The sequence below is a fragment of the Ruditapes philippinarum genome, unplaced genomic scaffold, assembly GCF_026571515.1.
Source record: "Ruditapes philippinarum isolate M1 unplaced genomic scaffold, ASM2657151v2 ctg6308_1_1_1_1, whole genome shotgun sequence".
NCBI classification, from domain to species: domain Eukaryota; kingdom Metazoa; phylum Mollusca; class Bivalvia; order Venerida; family Veneridae; genus Ruditapes; species Ruditapes philippinarum.
The window spans coordinates 7269-27127 of NW_026856902.1; the positions used below are offsets into that span (position 1 = coordinate 7269).

At 31.9% G+C, this 19859-nt stretch overlaps 2 protein-coding genes across 4 annotated transcripts; both read left to right on the forward strand.

The window, feature by feature from the left end:
- LOC132748078 (uncharacterized) lies at positions 1-6688 on the forward strand (the record flags this gene model as incomplete). Of its 2 annotated transcripts, none has more annotated exon segments than XM_060737622.1 (7): positions 1-12; positions 1332-1498; positions 2553-2651; positions 3520-3598; positions 4975-5127; positions 5421-5530; positions 6345-6688. In XM_060737622.1, coding segments are annotated over 6 exon segments (617 nt in total), but the record flags the coding sequence as incomplete, so codon positions are not given.
- A 2598-nt stretch (positions 6689-9286) lies between these two features.
- Positions 9287-13848, forward strand: LOC132748079 (uncharacterized). 2 transcript variants are annotated; one of them, XM_060737623.1, is made up of 7 exons: positions 9287-9441; positions 10134-10300; positions 10595-10693; positions 11320-11404; positions 12588-12740; positions 13075-13175; positions 13384-13848. In XM_060737623.1, the coding sequence occupies exons 2-7, from the start codon at positions 10157-10159 to the stop codon at positions 13450-13452; spliced, it is 651 nt and encodes a 216-aa protein (XP_060593606.1). In that variant the 5' UTR covers positions 9287-9441; positions 10134-10156; the 3' UTR covers positions 13453-13848. The 2 variants fall into 2 exon arrangements, with proteins under 2 accessions (XP_060593606.1, XP_060593607.1); XM_060737624.1 differs by having other exon boundaries at positions 9291-9441; positions 10139-10300.
- Positions 13849-19859: the final 6011 nt, after the last annotated feature.

A 19859-nucleotide genomic window follows, 5' to 3' on the forward strand; every position in this document is an offset into this window, starting at 1 on the left:
ACATTGACAAAGGTAATGCTACAATTAATATTTTTCTTAATGTATCGTTAGTTAAATAAAATACTTTATGCATTGATGCTTTATTCTTTTCTATTTTATAATAAATGTTTTACTTAGCTGTTAAATATAAAATTGATATGTTGACATGAGAGTACCAAAAAAATAAAAAAATAAATAAATAAATATAATAAAAAAAATAGATTCTGTTTACCGGCAAGTACCACACATATTGTACAATATAAATGTAAAATATTGATGCACGTTTTGGGTAAACGGGAGAATATGGGAATGGGATCTAATTTACCTCGATGCTATAGCTGAAAATTAAATAGGTAACAACTATAGCTGGATTAAGAATTCGTTAAATAAACAAATTACAATATTATTAGTACATATCATGCTCAAAATTTGAAAAATTATGATTATTCCTATACAGTTTCTAAAGTTAAATAAATATATATTAAGTAAACAGGCAGATAATATATTTTAACATTTTAAACTTAAAACACTGTACGTAACACAATTTAAATAAAATATACAATGTCATTCAAACAACTTGTATTTGTTTTGCGGCCAAATCCAGTAAAAATGTTTATAAATTTCTGCTACATGTATAAAAGATTAGCTTAGTAAATCTTAAATCTTTAGATTGGCACTTTTAAGGGCATATACATTGTTTTTTTATCCTAAAAGCATACATATCATGCTTATGCTCGTATATAATAATTATGTTGTATCTTGGAAAACTCATGACTGTTATTTAATGCTGCATGTCTCTATGTGATTAAAAGGTAATTTAGAAAAAAGGTATTTTCGAAAGAAATACTGAGATTTAAGGAAAAGTAAAAATATTTCACATGATAGTAATAATGTCTATGTAATATGCGATATATGACCGATTTTACAGTACGAGTATTTCTAACTTTATTTCTACTGTGTTACTATCGCAGTTAGGGCTATCTTCGCATATTGTGACCTTTTTTTGGTTATTTAAATGGAATGTAAGTAACGTTGGTAATATGATTTTTTTTCTTGTTCACTTTAACAATATTTTACTTTTTTACATCATTTTCAAAATTTTCATAAATATTAGCATGAATCTGGAGGCGTCCTGCTTTAAGTTTTATTGTAAAATGGTCAAAATATAAATAAGGAACATACAATTAAAGTAATGGACATCTAGAATGTCACTACAGTCTAATAACATTACTCTTCCCCTCACCAAAAAAAGATAGAAACGTTGATTTGTTTATACATTTATACATTTTAATATTCATATAATTAAAAACTTTCTTAACTATTGCCACAATGATAGTGTTCATATTTTGCAGAAACCATGATGCTCAAAGTTGCATACTTAATTGGAATTATATGTACAATCGCGTGGTGCGAGTGTCCACCGCCGAGGAAACATTTCTGTTTTCCGGAACATTGGCAAAGTGATTTAAGCGCTGTAAACGTGTCGAGTGATGGACACGGAAAAGTGCAGATAAGTCAAGTATGTATATTGTTTGAAAAATAGATATATAATTGAATGCTTTTTTTTAGAAAAAAAAGACAATAAATTTAGAGCAAGTTATATTACATTTTGTTTAGCGGAAACTATTGTAGATTTCATCGGTTTTAAAACTGTTATATAACTATTAAACAATCGTTTCAAGTAAAATATTTTTTTATTTTGTAACAACTTATCCGCTCTAAGTGGTCACCGTCATTTGTTGAACAACAAGGATACATTTGCCTTTCATCAAAGTCATCATTAGTGTCACCTTTTTATTTCTTTTCTCTACCATGTCGCTGTTTTCTATTATCCTATCCAATCTTTTTTGCTTCATTTATTGTACTCTCATCTCTTATTCTTTATCGTGCACTTCCGTCTTTATCTTGCCATTACGTTTTAATGAGTATATTAAAGAGCCTTTGTTCTCTATAAATTCTTCGAGGGTTTATTCATAATTATTTTTTTTATTCTTAGTTGTTTTTTTTATTTAAAGACGGAGAGGGACTTAGATTCATTTTCTAATGCTCTGCTCCTCACTGTCATAAAAATGTTATTTTTCCGTGCTATTTTTAAATGCCAATACATAAACTTCATCATGGCACCTCACATGATCAAAGAGGAACACTGGTTTGTATCCTGATTAAGCGGCACGTTTTGAAAATGTTTGCAATGCTTTTCATTTGCGATAACCTAGCCGGGCTAAAAGGCCAGCGTCATTCCAACTGTTGTACTACATGGTTTTGCAGACATATTTTCATTATAAGTCTTTCATTGCTTTCTTTATCTATGCACATTTCATAATATTCTCGATGAGAAAATAGCAAATGTTCTTTATGCCTGATTCGAATTAATTCAGTGGAATTGATTACCGCATTTAACTTAGATCATGATGTCTTTTTGTTAAGTTTATAGCGAAGCGAAACGATAAATAATCTTTCGTGTTGTTTCCAATGAACAATTAAAACATGTACTCGTATTGTTCAATAAAGACATAAAGGGTCTGTAGTTATGGTTTATTTTCAAGATGGTAAAACCTTTTTTTAATCTACAGGAAGCAGGTCGTATTTATGTTGACCGAACAGTCCACAAAATGCGTATGGATATAGTCCTACCGTCTGGAGAGCTGACCTATCTGGCTCTCTTTAAACAGGTAAGATATGCTCATAACAATTCCAAGCTGGTCAAGCGGTTATAAAAGTAGGTTCTGAGTTCTGTCTGGATTTATAGACAGTATTTCATTTAGCCAATGAATATTGAAATACCTGAGATTTGAATTCAGGTATCTTACAAAAAACAAAACGGAGCGACATATAAGGAATCACCTCTCTATCGAATGTCTGTATGTCCGTCGTTTACAAAACTTGTCCGGATCTACTTACATAAAGTTAAGTACCACGTCTCGCTGTGCATATTGACGGCATTATAAGAATCACTGATTTTTGTCAGAGTTATGGCCCTTTTATAATTTTTTATTTTTGAGATTTCACCGAAGTACTTTTCTTATATCTTTTGATGAAATTTGAATGAAATGTTACAAGACTGATTCGTTCCTCAAGTACTTGCGAACGTTTAACTGGTTTACTGGTTGAATGAATTTTGACTGGGAAATTGCCTTTGAATAAAAATGCGTTCTTATCTGCTAATGAGTTGTGTGTCTCTTGCTACACAGTAGCTGCAACATGCAATTGGCTATCATGGGGCGACACATGTGATCACTGATCGCTCTTGTTGAATCTGTATATAAAAATGCATCAGAGCAGCTGAAAATCATTTAAGTCAACGTCTATGTTATAATTAAAAAATAGCGACATTGAAAGCAGGAAACTAAATATAAAAAATGGATAAAAAGAAGAAAGATAGTAATTTAACAACAAAAAGGAGTATGCCTTCATACAAAAGATAGATGATTGTAAAATTTGTTTAAGCATCTGCCACATGTGTATGCTAATGATAGAAAAGCCCTGCACGATTTTAAAATATATAATATCATTTTCTTGTTCATATTGCCTTTCTTTCAGAAAGTCCTATACGTTATCTTGAATGGTAAGAACTGCACAAAAATTCATATTGGAAAGGAAATGAAGTGGTGCACTCCAGGTAATTGAAATTTATTGCAATAACTAGCTCTTTGAAATAAATTTGTGAACATTGATAAACTCTGTGCAACAAATAGTTAGTTAGTTATGTTACTAGATTAATTTATTCTAGCTTTTAGAAGATAAATCCAAGATGAACATATATTTCTAGTTTCACTTCCAGCTCCCAAAAGCGATTTGATTTCATGCTTGAAACATTAATATGAGTCAGATTTAAAAGCCAGAAATTTGAGTTCTGACCCTTTTTTGAGTTCAACATCTTATGATTAATTTTTATAAGGTAGTTCTGAATTTCAAGTAAACGCTAAAAGGCCAATGTTAACCCCTGCCGAATATTGGAGGTACTTGCGTAATTTAGCGTTAATTGATATATATTGATATGTTATTAAGTATCTTAATCTTGTCACATAGCATTGCTAGCTCTTTGGTTTTCACGAAACTACCTTCTTTGAAATGATTTTCGATTAGAGATGTGTTATAAGTCAAAGTAAACTTGTAATTTGATTTTCTTTTCACCGAAATTTTGACGTCCAAACCAAATAGAAGCCAATTTGATGAAACTTATTCAATGTTGTATTGAAAATAAGATATATCGCTAGTTACAAGTAAAGTAAAAAGTATTGATACTTGCAGAATTGCCAGCAACAATTCACATTTCTTTAGCTGTTTGATAATTCGACTACATAACTTAAGTTTTGTGAACAATAATTTCTTGATGTATCACGGTTAAAAACTTTGCTTTATTTGTATGGTTTGTTTTCCGATTGTAACAAATTTTGTCAAATCTTTGCGCCACCTAACCGGCTCTCCTGGAAAATTAACCAGACTACTAATATCCCATGATGTCTGAAACAGCGATGTGAGCAAACGACCATTAAACTATATTTCAATGATAAATTGTGACTGACGGATATTCGCCTCGTCCGAGAATCGATCTAGCGAACCTTGGATTGCAAACTTAAGATGTTCTGCCTAATGAGCTAAGCGAACGGGCCAGTAGTACAAAATTACAGCTTAAATACAATGTTGTAGAAACACCCGTACAGATAAGACAAACAAACGATTTTCTTTTAAATTAATACATCAGTTGTTGTTGTTTTATCTTATAAATGCTCTGAAATTGTTCAGTTACATCCTGGTCTACATGTTTACCGAGTCAAAACGAGTCGTGTCACGACAAAACCAACATAATGGGTTTGCGACCAACATGGATCCAGACCAGCCTGCGCATCCGCGCAGTCTGATCAGGATCCATGCTGTTCGCTTTTAAACCTTTTAACAAGTAGAGAAACTGATAGCGAACAGCATGGAATGAGTTGATCACATGTTTATGCTGTGCATGCAAGTTAAAATGTTTATTTTTGTTTTTGCCTGCAGATAATGCAAATGTCTCTAAACCGTATCGTCTTGGGTACAAACCAAGTATCAGTGTGGTGGACTTTGAGTATTATTTCTCCGGTATGAAATTCGTGCTTAGTGCTTCCGGCAAATCTCCGGTTTCGTTTAGGATGTTTGCAACAGAGTCTGGAGGTATGATATATACACTCACGGAATAAAACTAGTATTTTCTTAAGTCTGTTTATATTTCATCGTTAGAATTAGGTAGAGTAATTCTAAATGAGTCACAGTTCTAGACTTAAATGTAATTGTCAACATAACTATAATTTATGTTGTTGACTTCATTGCACATAATTGTGTATAATCAGTAAAATGTTCTAAAATTCCAAAAAACTAATGTTATATTTCTTTACATTGTCTCAACATTTTTGTTTTTGAAAATTAATATATGCTAATCTTTAAGTGACAAAATGTGATATTTGCAGCGTTTTCGGCATGGGTAACTACATTCTTTCAGAACTACCTACCGATAAAACCGAATCCAAAAGTCTTCATCGTCCCGAAAATATGTAAACCGCACAACGAGGTATGAACAGTATAAATATTTTTTTTCTTGTATTATTCATTGGATAAGAGCAGTCACATTGTGGCAGGTCACCTTTTATGATATAAAGAAACTTATTTTCCTTGTAGACCTTAACCATGTCAATTACAGACAACTTTAACAGATATTGTACGAATAAACAAGCCCATGTATCGATAATTTAACATAGTATAGAAGTATGTTTCATAAATGAGTTATATCCAATCCATCTCGTCAGAGTCAAATATCCTTAGTTATGGAATATGGTCGATGAAAGAAATCAGTTACTGTGTTTGCCACTGATCAACTATGAAAATTTAAGAAGGAAACCCTCTTTTAATTCCTTTAGACCCCATATAGTTTCATATTGGGTCTGTGAAAACCTTATAATCAATATTCTTTATCCCGTGTTCATTACTCGTCACCAAAAGGATAATTGAACAGATGATACATTAAAATCAAGATTAAGCCTACGACATAAAACACAATGTTGTTAAAAATAATAGCTATTTTAAATGTACATGTATATGAATAACTCCGTGAAACATTCTTTTCTGATAGGAAACATTTACAAACATTTAGTTCGTTTCCAAATTATGCAATTGTTTAGTGAACTTTCAACTCGGACTGTCCTTTATCAATTATCACAGTAATATATAAACAATATAAGGTTATTGCATATGACATAGTTAATGATCACACCCTATAAATTTAACATACGAGGCTGACTCTCTACTAGTAAGTCAGCTTTTCAACTTTGATATCAATCAAAATTTTCGGCGAAATTAAAGATTTAATTATTTCATATCTTTCTTTACAATTGCAGGAAAACGATGACGCATGGATGACATTGGGTCAAAGACCGATCTGGGAAATGATGACAGAACAAGAAAACTAGAAGCTATTATAAACGAACAGTCTGAATTATTTAAACATGATCAGTACAGATGATAAAACAATATTATATATATGACATAAACCATAATGTAGTTTAAGATGATAGCTATTATAAATATATATAAATTTCAATAGGAAATTACTCCGTGAAACCTTCATTTCTTCTTTAAAAGATCTACAGTTTGATCAAGTATAATTTTGTTTTTAACTTTGCAATTATTTTGTTTAATTCAGATTGTCCTTTATGAACAATATATTTATTGCATATTCTCATATTGTTGTCTTCCCTTTGTATATTTGTCCTTGTAAGTGTGTTTGACCTTTTCCATGTAACGAAAATGATGAAAGCCGTAAACGACAACATTATCCGAATGAATTTTACTGAAAGCGTTGAAAGCGCCTCACAAAAACGAGTACGACTCCTGTCAAACCATAATAATATAATTATATAAGGTCTTATTCTGTGTTTCCGCTATAACTAACTTTAAGATATAAAATAAACAGGTTATTAACAATTGAGCGGGCACAATACGGCAATATATTTGGACTAGTACACAGTTTGAGAAATCGTTGGCAAACGTCTTCGCTAGTATATACTTTTACTTCCACATAGAGATAAGATAAAATTGGATGATGGCAATCATACAAATATCAGGACTACTGAGTTTGAGGCAGTAGGCGTAGTATATTGTATTAAACAACGTAACGTATATGAGCCGCGTCACGACAAAACCAACATAATGGGTTTGCGACCAGCATGGATCCAGACCAGCCTGCGCTATCACTTTTTACTTGTAATAGAGTTGGTACGCGACTCATATTATTCCTTTTGATTCGATTGTAAAAACCGACATCTGATGATAAAGATCAGGACACAAGTTGTGATGAACAATGTCTGTTTAACAATCATATGAATGTATCATAATATCATTTTAATGACGTGCTTTATTAAAAAAGTATGTATTTTCCATTAAACAATATTTTCTAAAAACACATTGGAAAGTCCAAACAAAAACGCAACACTTTAATAATTCATCAGTTTAATTCACATTCGGGATTTCCTGTATATTTAACAATGATATCTTTACAATTATTAAACAATTGTTGTACTTTAATATTGTTGTAGACAGCTCAATTCTAAGTGTCTTTATCCGCAGTTTATTATTATTATTATTATTATTTAGTACTCTCATATTATGATTGATCTAAATCCGTTTTGTATACATCCTGGTCTATATAATTTAAATAATATAGATAACAAAAGACTATCCGGGGGATGTTCAAGACGTTTGATTTACAATTTCGTTACATTGCATAAATTCTAACATTTTTGCTGAAAAGTACAAAAACCCCAACATGTTAATTTTAATTTACTAAGATTTAAACAAAAAACAACCCAAAAGGAGTTAACGATTTGTTTTGATATCATTTGTATTAGGTATAAACTAATGAGTTACACTCCTAAATATTTGATCATTAAATACCAAGAACTTCTTAAGAAATCCTAAAAAATCATATCATATATATAGCGTACATCATGAACACATTTACACCTTAGTTTTTTTTTTACTTCAATCGCATTTCATAGTAATAGTAATGAATGACGTAAATAAGTTTCACACGCTTTACACGTGCTTCACTTTATCTCCTATAGAAATTAGACAGTTAAAAATCGCTGTCCCCATACCTAATTTTATGTTAAGTTTTAAGGTTTAAAAATGTTTCTAGTGTTTTATATGTAATATTTTCGCTTGATTATCTATCATACTTGACGTAAAACATGTAACTGTTTTCTATTTGATACCCACATATGTATTTATTTACTTGATTATTGTATTGTCTGTTGTATTGACGAAATAAAAGAATGTTGTATTGTATTGTATAATTGTATTATTCTATGATGTAATATTCGTGACAAACTGTCAATCATCCTATCTTATAAAGTCTAACTACATGTATATTCATTATAGTGATACTAAATATGTTGAATTTCAGGTATATGATCGCTTAGTAAATTTATCATATTCAAATTTAAAAAAAAGTTGTGTTTGTTTGTTTCATTTTACGCCTTTTCCCAACAGTATTTCAGTCATATAGGCGGGTAGTTTCCTAACCATTGTTCCTGGAGAGTCACAAGTACTAGCTTTCTCCGTTCTAAACTACCAAAGCATCTCCCGGAGATCGAACCCACGCCAGAAAGGTAACTGGATTAGAAGTCATCGACTCTAACCCCTCGACCACGGAGGCGGTTAAATTTTAAAAAGAATCTTATTTAAGAAACAGTGCTTAAATTTTGTTCTTCACTACCAATCAGACAATATAATGTCAAATTTTAAAATAAAATTAATTTATCATTTTCTTGCTTGTACTGCGAATTTGTTTTCATATAAAAATGCACTGTTTTACAAATAACCGAAGGACCCAATGGCTGTTATTACTGAATGAATTTAGAAGAAATTAGGAACATAGATTTATGAGGTATCTTCAAAAGCACAAATAAAACAATTTGCACATGTTTGCTTAAAATAAATAAGCCGCGCCATGAGAAAACCAACATAGTGCGTTTGCGACCAGCATGGATCCAGACCAGCCTGCGCATTCGCGCAGCTTGAACAGGATCCATGCTGTTCGCTTACCAACCCTTTTACAAGTAGAGAAAATTATAGCGAATAACATGGATCCTGATCAGACTGCGGGGATGCGCAGGCTGGTCTGGATCCATGCTGGTCGCAAACCAATTATGTTGGTTTTGTCGTGACGCGGCTCAAATGATATTGTTTTAAATTAAATCATTGTTAATTATAAAAAAATACATAAGTAGCTAGAATGTTTTCTAATATAACAGTATAAACATGTACATTCTGACCAATCCCCTTATGTTTCATACATGCATCTTTAACAATGAACAATATGCACGTGATTGGTTTTCCATGTATTTATATCTATACATGTATATATAAACTTATAAATGTGCTGATATGCAAAGCGGATTCAAATCTTGACTAAACATAGAGTATCGAACAATCGTAAGTAATCAGTATTTTCATGTTGTTTAATATGGGGGTTTATAGTATAAATATATTGTGATTGTGATGTAAACTCTCAATATTTCATGCAGTAAAAATCTAAATCTTAATTAAATTGTATGCTAATATGCTAACAAATAACTAAATACAAAGTACTTAGTTTGTTTATAGTATTAAAACTATGTTAAGGGTTTTTGTAAATTTATATAGTTTATTTTACTTTTTCCCAAGTAGAGGAAGATTGCTATGTTCCATGTTCGTTATGAAGATTTTTGACATGTTACATGGGCGTAAATAAATATGTTATGCGGTATATGCCAAAAAAAAACAAAAAAACTAACAAATATAAATATATATATCTATAGGGCCATATAACCTGCCGTCAAAATCTTTAAACGAGATACATATTGTTGTTAAATCTGGCTGTTAAAACACAAACCACTAATTTTTACACTTTTCTTAATAATTTCGTATGACTTTATAGTTTTTCAAATAAAATAAACTATTTAAGCGATAATGCATAAACTTTGATTTTCACTTATTATTGGTTCATATTTCTTTACCAAGTTTAATCTTGAAAACCTATATAGTAAACAAAATAAACGAAATAATAACATAGATTTTAATATGATCTTATTGCTTATATCTAAATTAGTTCTTGTTCTTCTATTTAATTTGCCACTTCGCATCTGTTTAGGCCGTGATCCAGCCAACAATGATGCTGAAAGGATTTTGTCTTCTTGTCTTGGTGACTGTTGTCCACTGTAAGGCAAAGAAGTGCTGCTTCCCACAAAACTGGCAGTTACGAGAATCATCGATAAGTGCTTACGCTAACAACAAAACAAAGGAATTACAAATGGTAACATATATTTATTTTTACATTATATTACATTGTTTAATGGCATTCTTTGTTCTTTATTTTCACTCATGACATATGAATATGATACAAGTACCTACTTATATTGTAATTTGCACTTATGCATAAGTTTCATGTATTGAAATATGCAGAATGCTAAAAATAAAATCACAAGTAGGCATATAGATAATCATGTACAATGTTAAGCATTTTTGCAGTGCTAAAATTCAAATTGCAAACAAACATGAATCTAGGCTCATCCGTTGATTTCTTTGAGTATTTCATTTTCTCATTCAGTTCACCGTTGACATATTCTTTGACAGTGTGGAACAGAAAATAAGACAAGATTTCTTTACGTCTAAAGATAATTTAACAATACTTGAGCTCTACAATGCGGTAAGTAAACATAAATTGTTAATTTCGTTTATTTATTTGTTTTTCTCTAATCATCGATACATTTACTTTATTTTTATTGTATTTAAAGTCACAAGGTTAAGGCCAGGTGGTAAATTTCCAGCTTTTCTTCTGGGAGAGACCTTCAGGTTTTGCATCAAATACGAGCTTTCACCTAAAAAAACAAAACAAACAAAAACCGATGCAAGGTGGCTGGATAATGCCATAAAATGAAAGAATTCGAAGTCTCTGATGTCATGATATGTGAATGAGCCCTTGCATTAGAAATTTTTAACAATAAAAATAATTGCGTCTTTAATTGTGTGAACAATTAATTGTCCTTGTAACTTCATACTGTAATGGTATCTAAACAGAATACAGGACGTGCAATTTATAAATTTGTTCAAATACAATATAACTACATTTGTATTATAAACGTTTAATTAAGGGGTTAAAATGCGAGTAATTTATTGAAAATTAATCTTTTTTGTTTTCCTATCACATTGTTAAGATTTATGTCATTTCCGATAACACATACTTCGATGTCTGTTTTGATTTTTAACCATCATAAAAACCGTACGTACAAACATTTTCTCGTCTTTAATATTTGATATTATTATTTCTTACAGCATGTTGGTTTCAAGATTTTAAACAATAAAAAGTGCACACTCTTTGAGCCAGGACATTTTCCACCGACACCAATTTGCATCCCTGGTAAGAACATTTCTCTTAAATATCCGAAACTAAAAAAGTCTTATTACATATACTTCAAAATGAACCGTATTTCTTACTTTTAAAGTACCGAATGAACTTCCAACGTAAGCACAATACGATCATTATTTGATCTAATTTTTATAATTTTTCAGAAGTACAAAAATGCATATAAATATCCCTATCATACTCTAAGTACATATATTTTAATGCAGTACAACATACTATTCATTTTGGATGTTTGTCTAATTATATGTTTGTCCCTATAAGGCCGCATTAAACAATGATGTTGTTATAAATCGTTGAGTACAATATTGATTCAATTACGTTCATAGCTGCAAAACCAAACTTAAATTAGACTCGGATACTGTCCTCCTATGTGCAAAACCAAACTTAAATTAGACTCGGATACTGTCCTCCTATGTGCAAAACCAAACTTAAATTAGACTCGGATACTGTCCTCCTATGTGCAAAACCAAACTTAAATTAGACTCGGATACTGTCCTCCTATGTGCAAAACCAAACTTAAATTAGACTCGGATACTGTCCTCCTATGTGCAAAACCAAACTTAAATTAGACTCGGATACTGTCCTCCTATGTGCAAAACCAAACTTAAATTAGACTCGGATACTGTCCTCCTATGTGCAAAACCAAACTTAAATTAGACTCGGATACTGTCCTCCTATGTGCAAAACCAAACTTAAATTAGACTCGGATACTGTCCTCCTATGTGCAAAACCAAACTTAAATTAGACTCGGATACTGTCCTCCTATGTGCAAAACCAAACTTAAATTAAACTTTGATACTGTCCTCCTATGTGCAAAACCAAACTTAAATTAGACTCGGATACTGTCCTCCTATGTGCAAAACCAAACTTAAATTAAACTTTGATACTGTCCTCCTATGTGCAAAACCAAACTTAAATTAAACTTTGATACTGTCCTCCTATGTAGATTCTCATCTGGTACTCAACAATGCATAATAACTATAATTAACAAGAAGGATTGTCCCAAGATAAAAAAAAACAAAAACAAAAGTGGTCCACTTTTAAGATAACAAAGTAGTAAGCTGGCATGCTTTTATCCTTGTAGTTGATGCATGTAACAAATCCAAAGGAAGTTATTATGTATTGTACTTGAAAAAATACTTTGAATTGTCAAAAGTTTCAAAAAATTCTACAATAGATACATGGAAAAGGGTCGACCAATACAGACTCGGACTCAAACCAAGCATTAACGTTGCCGAGTACGGATACAGTGCAAAAGTCTCCACTTACGTCGGCGTAACTGACAACTGTGTTCCGGTCAGCGTAACGTCATTTGGATTTCCAACCACAGGTACACTTTTACAATAATTACAAAAATATTATCATGAGCAATTTATAAATGTTTTAAATATAAAGAAACAAAAGAATTAACGAAACGACAAAACAATTCCATTATTAAAATGTTTGTCAGCTACCTGATGATATGGTTTTCAAGATACGTAAATAAGAAACTCGAAAAATCTTCAGAGGTTTTTGTAATTATATAGTTATTATTTTTTTAATTATTTACACTAAGACTGGTTTTTATATAAAGTAAAGAAGCTTTGTATTGTTCTAATAATAAAGGATGACCATGAATCATTTTGATGATGTTTCACATTCGATACTATGCCATATTGTTTCAGGTACAATGTCCCTGTATGCAGCTAGTTTCGAAAACTATCTACCAGATATACCAGATCCATCAGTGTTCCATGTTCCTGCAATCTGCAAACATGCCTTGAGGGTAAATATTGCAACAAACAATAGTATACTGTATAACCTTTTTCTGGATCGTATAACAGAGTGTTTTTGTTGCTTGATTTGACAATTATATATAGCGTTACTTAATTATTTCTTATCGTCAATAATGTCAACGCAAATTGTAACTGATAACATACACTTTCCTCCATATCGTAATAAAAAGAAAGATGAATTTAAAATTTCTTTTACAGGACTACGAATTCATTAAAGAACCATTGCACGAAAAGATGTTCTGGAGAGAAATGTTTGCCGAATATTGATCTTATATCTATTTCAACTGGAATGACTGGACAGTTTGAGTGTCACAAATTATAATTATGAAGGCTTTAACAGTTCTGATATTGCAACATACAGTAAATTACAAATCAATCATGTACTAAACATTCTCTGTGCTACATCATCGTACAGTAATAAATTATTGAAACAATCATATTTTTGCCACAGTTATAGCATATGTTTTGAAAATTTGTAACTTTATGCTTCGATCATTACTTTGTTAACATGTTTAGATCGTTATAAAAAATCAAATATATATTTACAATTTACTTTCTAATCAAACACAATTTCATCTATCAAACTTACTATATTGATCATAATTGAATCTGTAACTGACACTTTGAAAAACATAACCATAATAAAACTAAAGATGAATTTAACCTAATAGTTTCTGTTTTCTATCTTGTTTAAATAGTCAGAAGAAAACAAAAGTATATGTGCAAGTAACCTTGCTTAGTGGACAATCAAATACCATTAGCTTAATAGTCACCATTATGAGCTTGAATCTCGTCAGTGGCGATATTTGTGTCATGCAGTTACAAGAGGAATATGAACTTGTATATCGCTTATTTCAGAGTCATGTTCATGCCTGAAACGCACAGAGTGTTAAAAGTATTACGGTCTATTGCGACGGCAAGCAAATTTGCAAATTTTACATTTTAAACATATTTAAGGATTCTCTTTATTAGTGTTTTCTTTAACTTATTAACATTTTTTAATTATTACATAACAAAGATAAAAGCATCAAAATAGATTTAATAAAACCTCCAGCTATTCACCCATCATCATTCGTTTATGAAATCATATTTACAAATTTTCGTATCTCATAAAAAACCTTATTTACCCTCCTGCAGAGTCATACGAATAATATCATATATACACATAACATAATAGTTCGATGCCATTCGAATAAATCATAGTAAGAAACTTCCAAATCATTTCAAAAACATTTGTCATAAGCATTTTGAAGAAGAAAAAAAACACCACCCCCCAGAAAAAAAAGAACAACAACATTTTTTTTGTATTAGACGAAAACACTTTTATATAGAATTGTGTACTATAAAAATTTCTTATTTTTGTTATCCCCCACAGCAGTTGCTTCCACTGAAAAGTACAGCCGCAATATGTGACGTCGTCTCCGTGATGATTTGTGCTTGAATGTATTGACCTTTTTGAAAACTTAGCGAAACACCGTTTTCCGGTACGTTACGAATTTAGCTCTGGTAAATTACACCCAATTAAGTATATAACACTGTTATGTGATATTTCCCTTTTCTATTATTATTTTACCGTCTATGGTAGGAAAATTTGATGTGTTCGAAAATTAACTATGTTCCAGTACTATCTTTCGCAAATTTTCCCAAAACAAAAGTTATTTGTAATAAAAATCAGTAATTAAAACAGTCGTTGTTGCATCTGCCATGAAAATAGAGATATTTTCTGCATTAACTTATGTATTTACTTTATTTTTTACATTGAATTATTCATACAGTGATATTTAATTAGTTTCTTACAAAGAAATAATTGTTTAATAACACTTTAATCCAAAACAATGCCAAAAACCTACAGATCGTTACTACACGCCCTTTAGGTAAATTCCCCAGAGCTGTGTACAGAAAGTACCAGAAAACGGCGTTTAGCTAGGTTTTCGAATTCGTGAATATATGATTAGCTTGATGACGTAACTCGAACCTATCCGCATTCTCAATGAAATATTCATATCTTTATATCAGACAGAAATGCATAAATAAATATTCTTGCAAAACATATGTCACGGTTCAAAACTGTCCACTCTTTAGGGGTGATGCGTAAGCAGCCGGAAACCTCAGTTGTAAGAGTCGCGGTATGGTATTCCGATGGTCCCGGGTTCAAATCCTGGTCAGGCTACACATTTTTCTCACCGGGTGACACATACAAAATAGAAAAAAATATTCATGGTTTTATAAAGATAGTTATTGTTACCCATCAAGCATTTACCCACATACCATGTACGCGTTGACAACACAGCCTTATATTTCGTGCTAGTAATCAGTCACAGCTAAACTACAGTTTTTTGGAGTTTTGTCATGCTGTTTTTATTTGATGAATGCTTAGTGTGTTGAGCTAAGCTGAAAGTCGCTTTCTTGCATATCAGACTGGCGTTTCCATGCCGGAAATTTCATCTGCTATGGGGGTTCCAGATGAGTCGCGTACTGTACAATGGCACGATTAGGATGACGTCATTTTACCGTTATGAATGAAGTTGTAATTCATACGCTGTTGTAAGAAAGTAGTTACGGTTGTAATGATATTAATTTTCATTGAAAATAAAGATAAAGAATTTAAAGTATAATGGAATATGGTAGAATATGCAAGAAAAAATATCTGACATATGTTTGCGGTTCGGATCGGCATATCCGTCCCTCGGTCTTTTCTTAAAAAAACTGCCAGTTTTTTAATGATACTATATATTCATATTGTGACCTACTATAGTTTGTAGAATTTTAATACAACTACTTTGTATGAAGTGAAAACCTGTTTATTTTATGTTTACAAAAAGACTGTGTAACAGTTATCAATATTTTCGAATATCAAATTTGAGCATAGTAGATCTTAAAACACTTCATCCGTTATAAGGAAACGTACACACTTAATTAAATATCTGATTTATGAACAGAAGTATTTGATATAAGTTGTAACCGGATTACATTATAGTACATGTATTCCTGCATAAAATAGATTATTGTACCCCTTTGCAGATTAAATCTCGAGACTTGAACGCTCCTAACCACTACGCTACTTGGACTTATAATAACTTGACATTTTGTCTTAATTGGTTCAATTTTACATTTTAATAAGAAAAAATAATCAATAACCAATAATCAATAATCCACATAACCAACGGAATTGTCTATAAATATTGGTAATGTGCAATTCTGAAAAAGAGTGGCGCAGTATTTTTATAATTTAGATCGTTTATATATTGTATCATAAACAATTTTCTTTATCAGTCGTTGGTCAATTATCTTTTTAAAAGTCAATCTTTGGAAAAATATTAATTATTCAACTCAAATTGACAGTGAAAAAATGAGCACAATGTCACTTTAATCAACGGAACTGCTACTATCGATCAGTATTGCACAGGCATATTATTTTATACGCCTAAGACCTTCATCACGTATTATGTTATGGTATTGTTTGTCCGCCTGTCCGTCTTTCAATGGAACAAACCTTAATTTAGGTTAAAAAAACGCTAGAGTAGAATTTAAATAATATTGTTTTAAGCGGTCTTTAACACTGATGTGACCGATATTAATTCTCAAATATATCATTTGTACATTTGAAAAAAGCTTATTATAAGTGTTGGACAATTGAAATGAAATAAGAAAAAGCTCTATTCACTTTATAAACAAAAGAAATTGCCAAAGGCTTATGTAATATCATTTTCTTTTTCACGTAAATTGTTTACCTTACTTTTATATCTTCTTTCATAAAGTAACATTTATTTATTTCAGAAACGCCGAATATCGATTTACCTTTATATCAATCAAAGAAATGAAAATAAGGTTTCACAATGATGTAGAATACATGTATATCCTTGAGTGACCAGTTTCTACACCTTTAAGGATTGTTTTGCCTGTGTTATGTAAAATCACGTTATAGTTTCTGTACATACTGTCTTAACTAGTTATGACATAGGTTCATTTAACCCGTTATTCCAGTTTATCTTTTCCGGAACCGTTAAAGTACCACTTCACCCGGAAGCGGTCATTTTTTTAAAGGAGTGCCCTCAAACGACGCTAGTGATCGACTAATTTATTTTCACACTATTGGTGACTGCACATGTAAATAGTGTACTTACATTAACCAATAATAATAGTAACATGGACCAACAATTTATTAACAAAAATAAATAAATAAACCTGGTCAACTGTAGACTCCTCAGTTATTACATTGCCACTGACAATAGTACTTATGTACCTTGTAATTTTGTTGTGATAAATGCTTGCGAGGGATCACTTTGTTTCCAGATTTTTATACTTCACAACAGCAGGTGCCAAGTGTTGTGTGACAGCTGTTGAAAGTTGCCCTGTACTTCACTTCAGTGTTGTAATATTTTTCTGGTCCTGCGGGATCATTGATGCCAGCGCTGTTATGTTTTAAGAATTGAGTACCGCTCAAATAGAGAGAAAATAAAAGAATCCCTAATGAAAGCCCAACAAGACAAAATTGAAAATGTTGCAGGCTTGGTTTGATTGAGCCTGTTCATGGACGATAATGGAAAAGTACAAGTTACAGCCCACGCCCCCTAGCACTGCTTCAAGCAGAATTCAATATTAAATCATGGTAATAGTGAAATTTTGAATTTAGAAACATCCGCAGATGTATTCATACGGCGGTTATCATGGAATCTTCAATGCGACACTTTCGTGTCATTCCATGAAAAGCGGCGTATGGTCCCCAAGTAAAAGAATGTGTGTGCACAATGGGCGGAACTAAATAAAATGGAATTTTGAAAGGGGAACAGAGGTTATGAAGCCTGTAAATCACAGATATGACGTCAAAAGACAAATTTAAAAAGCAGGCAACATAACCTAAGGGTGAAATATTGGAACCACCCAACTAGAGAAATGTCAAAAAAGTAAAAACTAAACGTACCACAAACACAACAATAATGTCGTGCTGAACTATCTTTAAGGATCGAAAATTTAACATCCCTGATTGAAGCCAGTGCTAGAAGGCGTGAGGGATGTTGCACTTTTTCATTATCTCTCATTCTCAGACTCAATCAAACCGAGTCTGCAATTTTCATGTAATTTTGATGTGATTAATGCTTCCAAGGGATCAGTTTGTTTCCAGATTTTTCTTTTCTTGGTTGATGTTGTTTATGGCAGTGATATTTGTTGCTTTGTTGATGAAAAATTGTAGAGGGGACCTTTGAAACATATTAGCTACAGGTATCTAAAATATTTACACTGACGTATTGTTGTAAGACCTAAGAATCTTCAAAAGTATGGTTATATAAATAGATGCCCGTTTTGCGGAAATCCGACTGTAAATTGTTCACTAGAAATGCTTTCTCATATGCTGAACGTCTAAGTGAACAAACGTTATAAGGTGTAATGCTCTATCGACAGTCCTCCTGTGCTCTTTGCCACTGATTCTTCTTGCTCGGTCGTTTGGGGGTTGCGTTCATCGAACGTCACATGTCCTTGTTGATCTTGTATATCATAATATTTCACGCATAAACGATTATTCACAGAATTACAAAATTGTTTCAAACGGTCAAAAGCACCCAACATCTAAGGGCTGTAACACAGGACTCGTATGATAAACGTTCTATCAACTCAACATTCATATAAATCTTGTGCAATATAACAGTAGCATTGAACTCAGGTGAACGTTCCTGCAGGAACTTTATGATTTTCAATGTAATGGCAGATAACACCATCAACACGAGTACTTCCACCATTTAGGAGTTCTAGTCTTATCTTCTAGATTACTTTTGCCGTGTTGGGTCTTCTTCAGGGATTCTTATTTTCTCTATTTTCTTGCGTCCGGAAAACAAAATCTCTAGCACATTATAATCAATTACTATTATCACAAACCTGAATCAAAGGTGACAATTTGAGGTTTACACTCACATGTGACAACAGCTGGTGGGAAATTGGAAGTAGACAAACCTTTTTCACCAACATTGTATATGCGTTCTAGTCTGGCCTTAAGAATATATTTGTCAAAAAATGAACCCAGTTCTTCACATAACTTGGTGACACAGTTCAAAGGTCTTTGTAAAATGAGCACGAAGTTTGAACAGCTTATGTTCCGGCCAACTTGACATGAAATATCAAAAACAAGATCAACAAGGAAAGGAGGCGTTCAAGAAACCACCGGAGGCATTAACTGCTACTGGTGTAATAGTCAACTTTAAGTTCTACTCTTCCACTAATTTGTGGCTAAGAAAATCTAAAGTAAAAATGCCAAACTACCTTGCAAGGGTTTGATGTGCCCCTTTCTGGATGATCTTCTTCAAGTCTTACACCAAGGAGGTTGGTGAAAAGCACCAGCACTTCCTTTGTGGAAGCTGCAAACCAAACATGATCCATTTAGCAGAGCTTGTAATAAAATGCTGGCCTTTCATCATACCAAATCAAGATGTACATATCTTATTATTTTCAATAATAACTTGAATTAATCGATAACGACAATATTATATAACGCGTACAGGTTACAACAGTCTGAAAATCTTCTGCAACAAAAATAACACGATTAATGGAAATAAGAACAGTAGACGGTAAAGGAATATGTGACACAATGCTTGCTATCATGTTATCTTTGGTGTGGTCAGCATGTCATGCATAGGTTTGCTGTTTGCTTTCTTCCAAAATAGCTTGCAGGAAAGCGAATACTG

Bases quoted from the DNA above. Each gene is read 5' to 3' on its own strand.
- LOC132748079 (XM_060737623.1), top strand. From the start codon at position 10,157: ATGATGCTGAAAGGATTTTGTCTTCTTGTCTTGGTGACTGTTGTCCAC. The intron at 10,301-10,594 runs GTAACATATATT...TTTCTCATTCAG, and splicing joins AAACAAAGGAATTACAAATG to TTCACCGTTGACATATTCTT. The intron at 13,176-13,383 runs GTAAATATTGCA...TTTCTTTTACAG, and splicing joins TCTGCAAACATGCCTTGAGG to GACTACGAATTCATTAAAGA.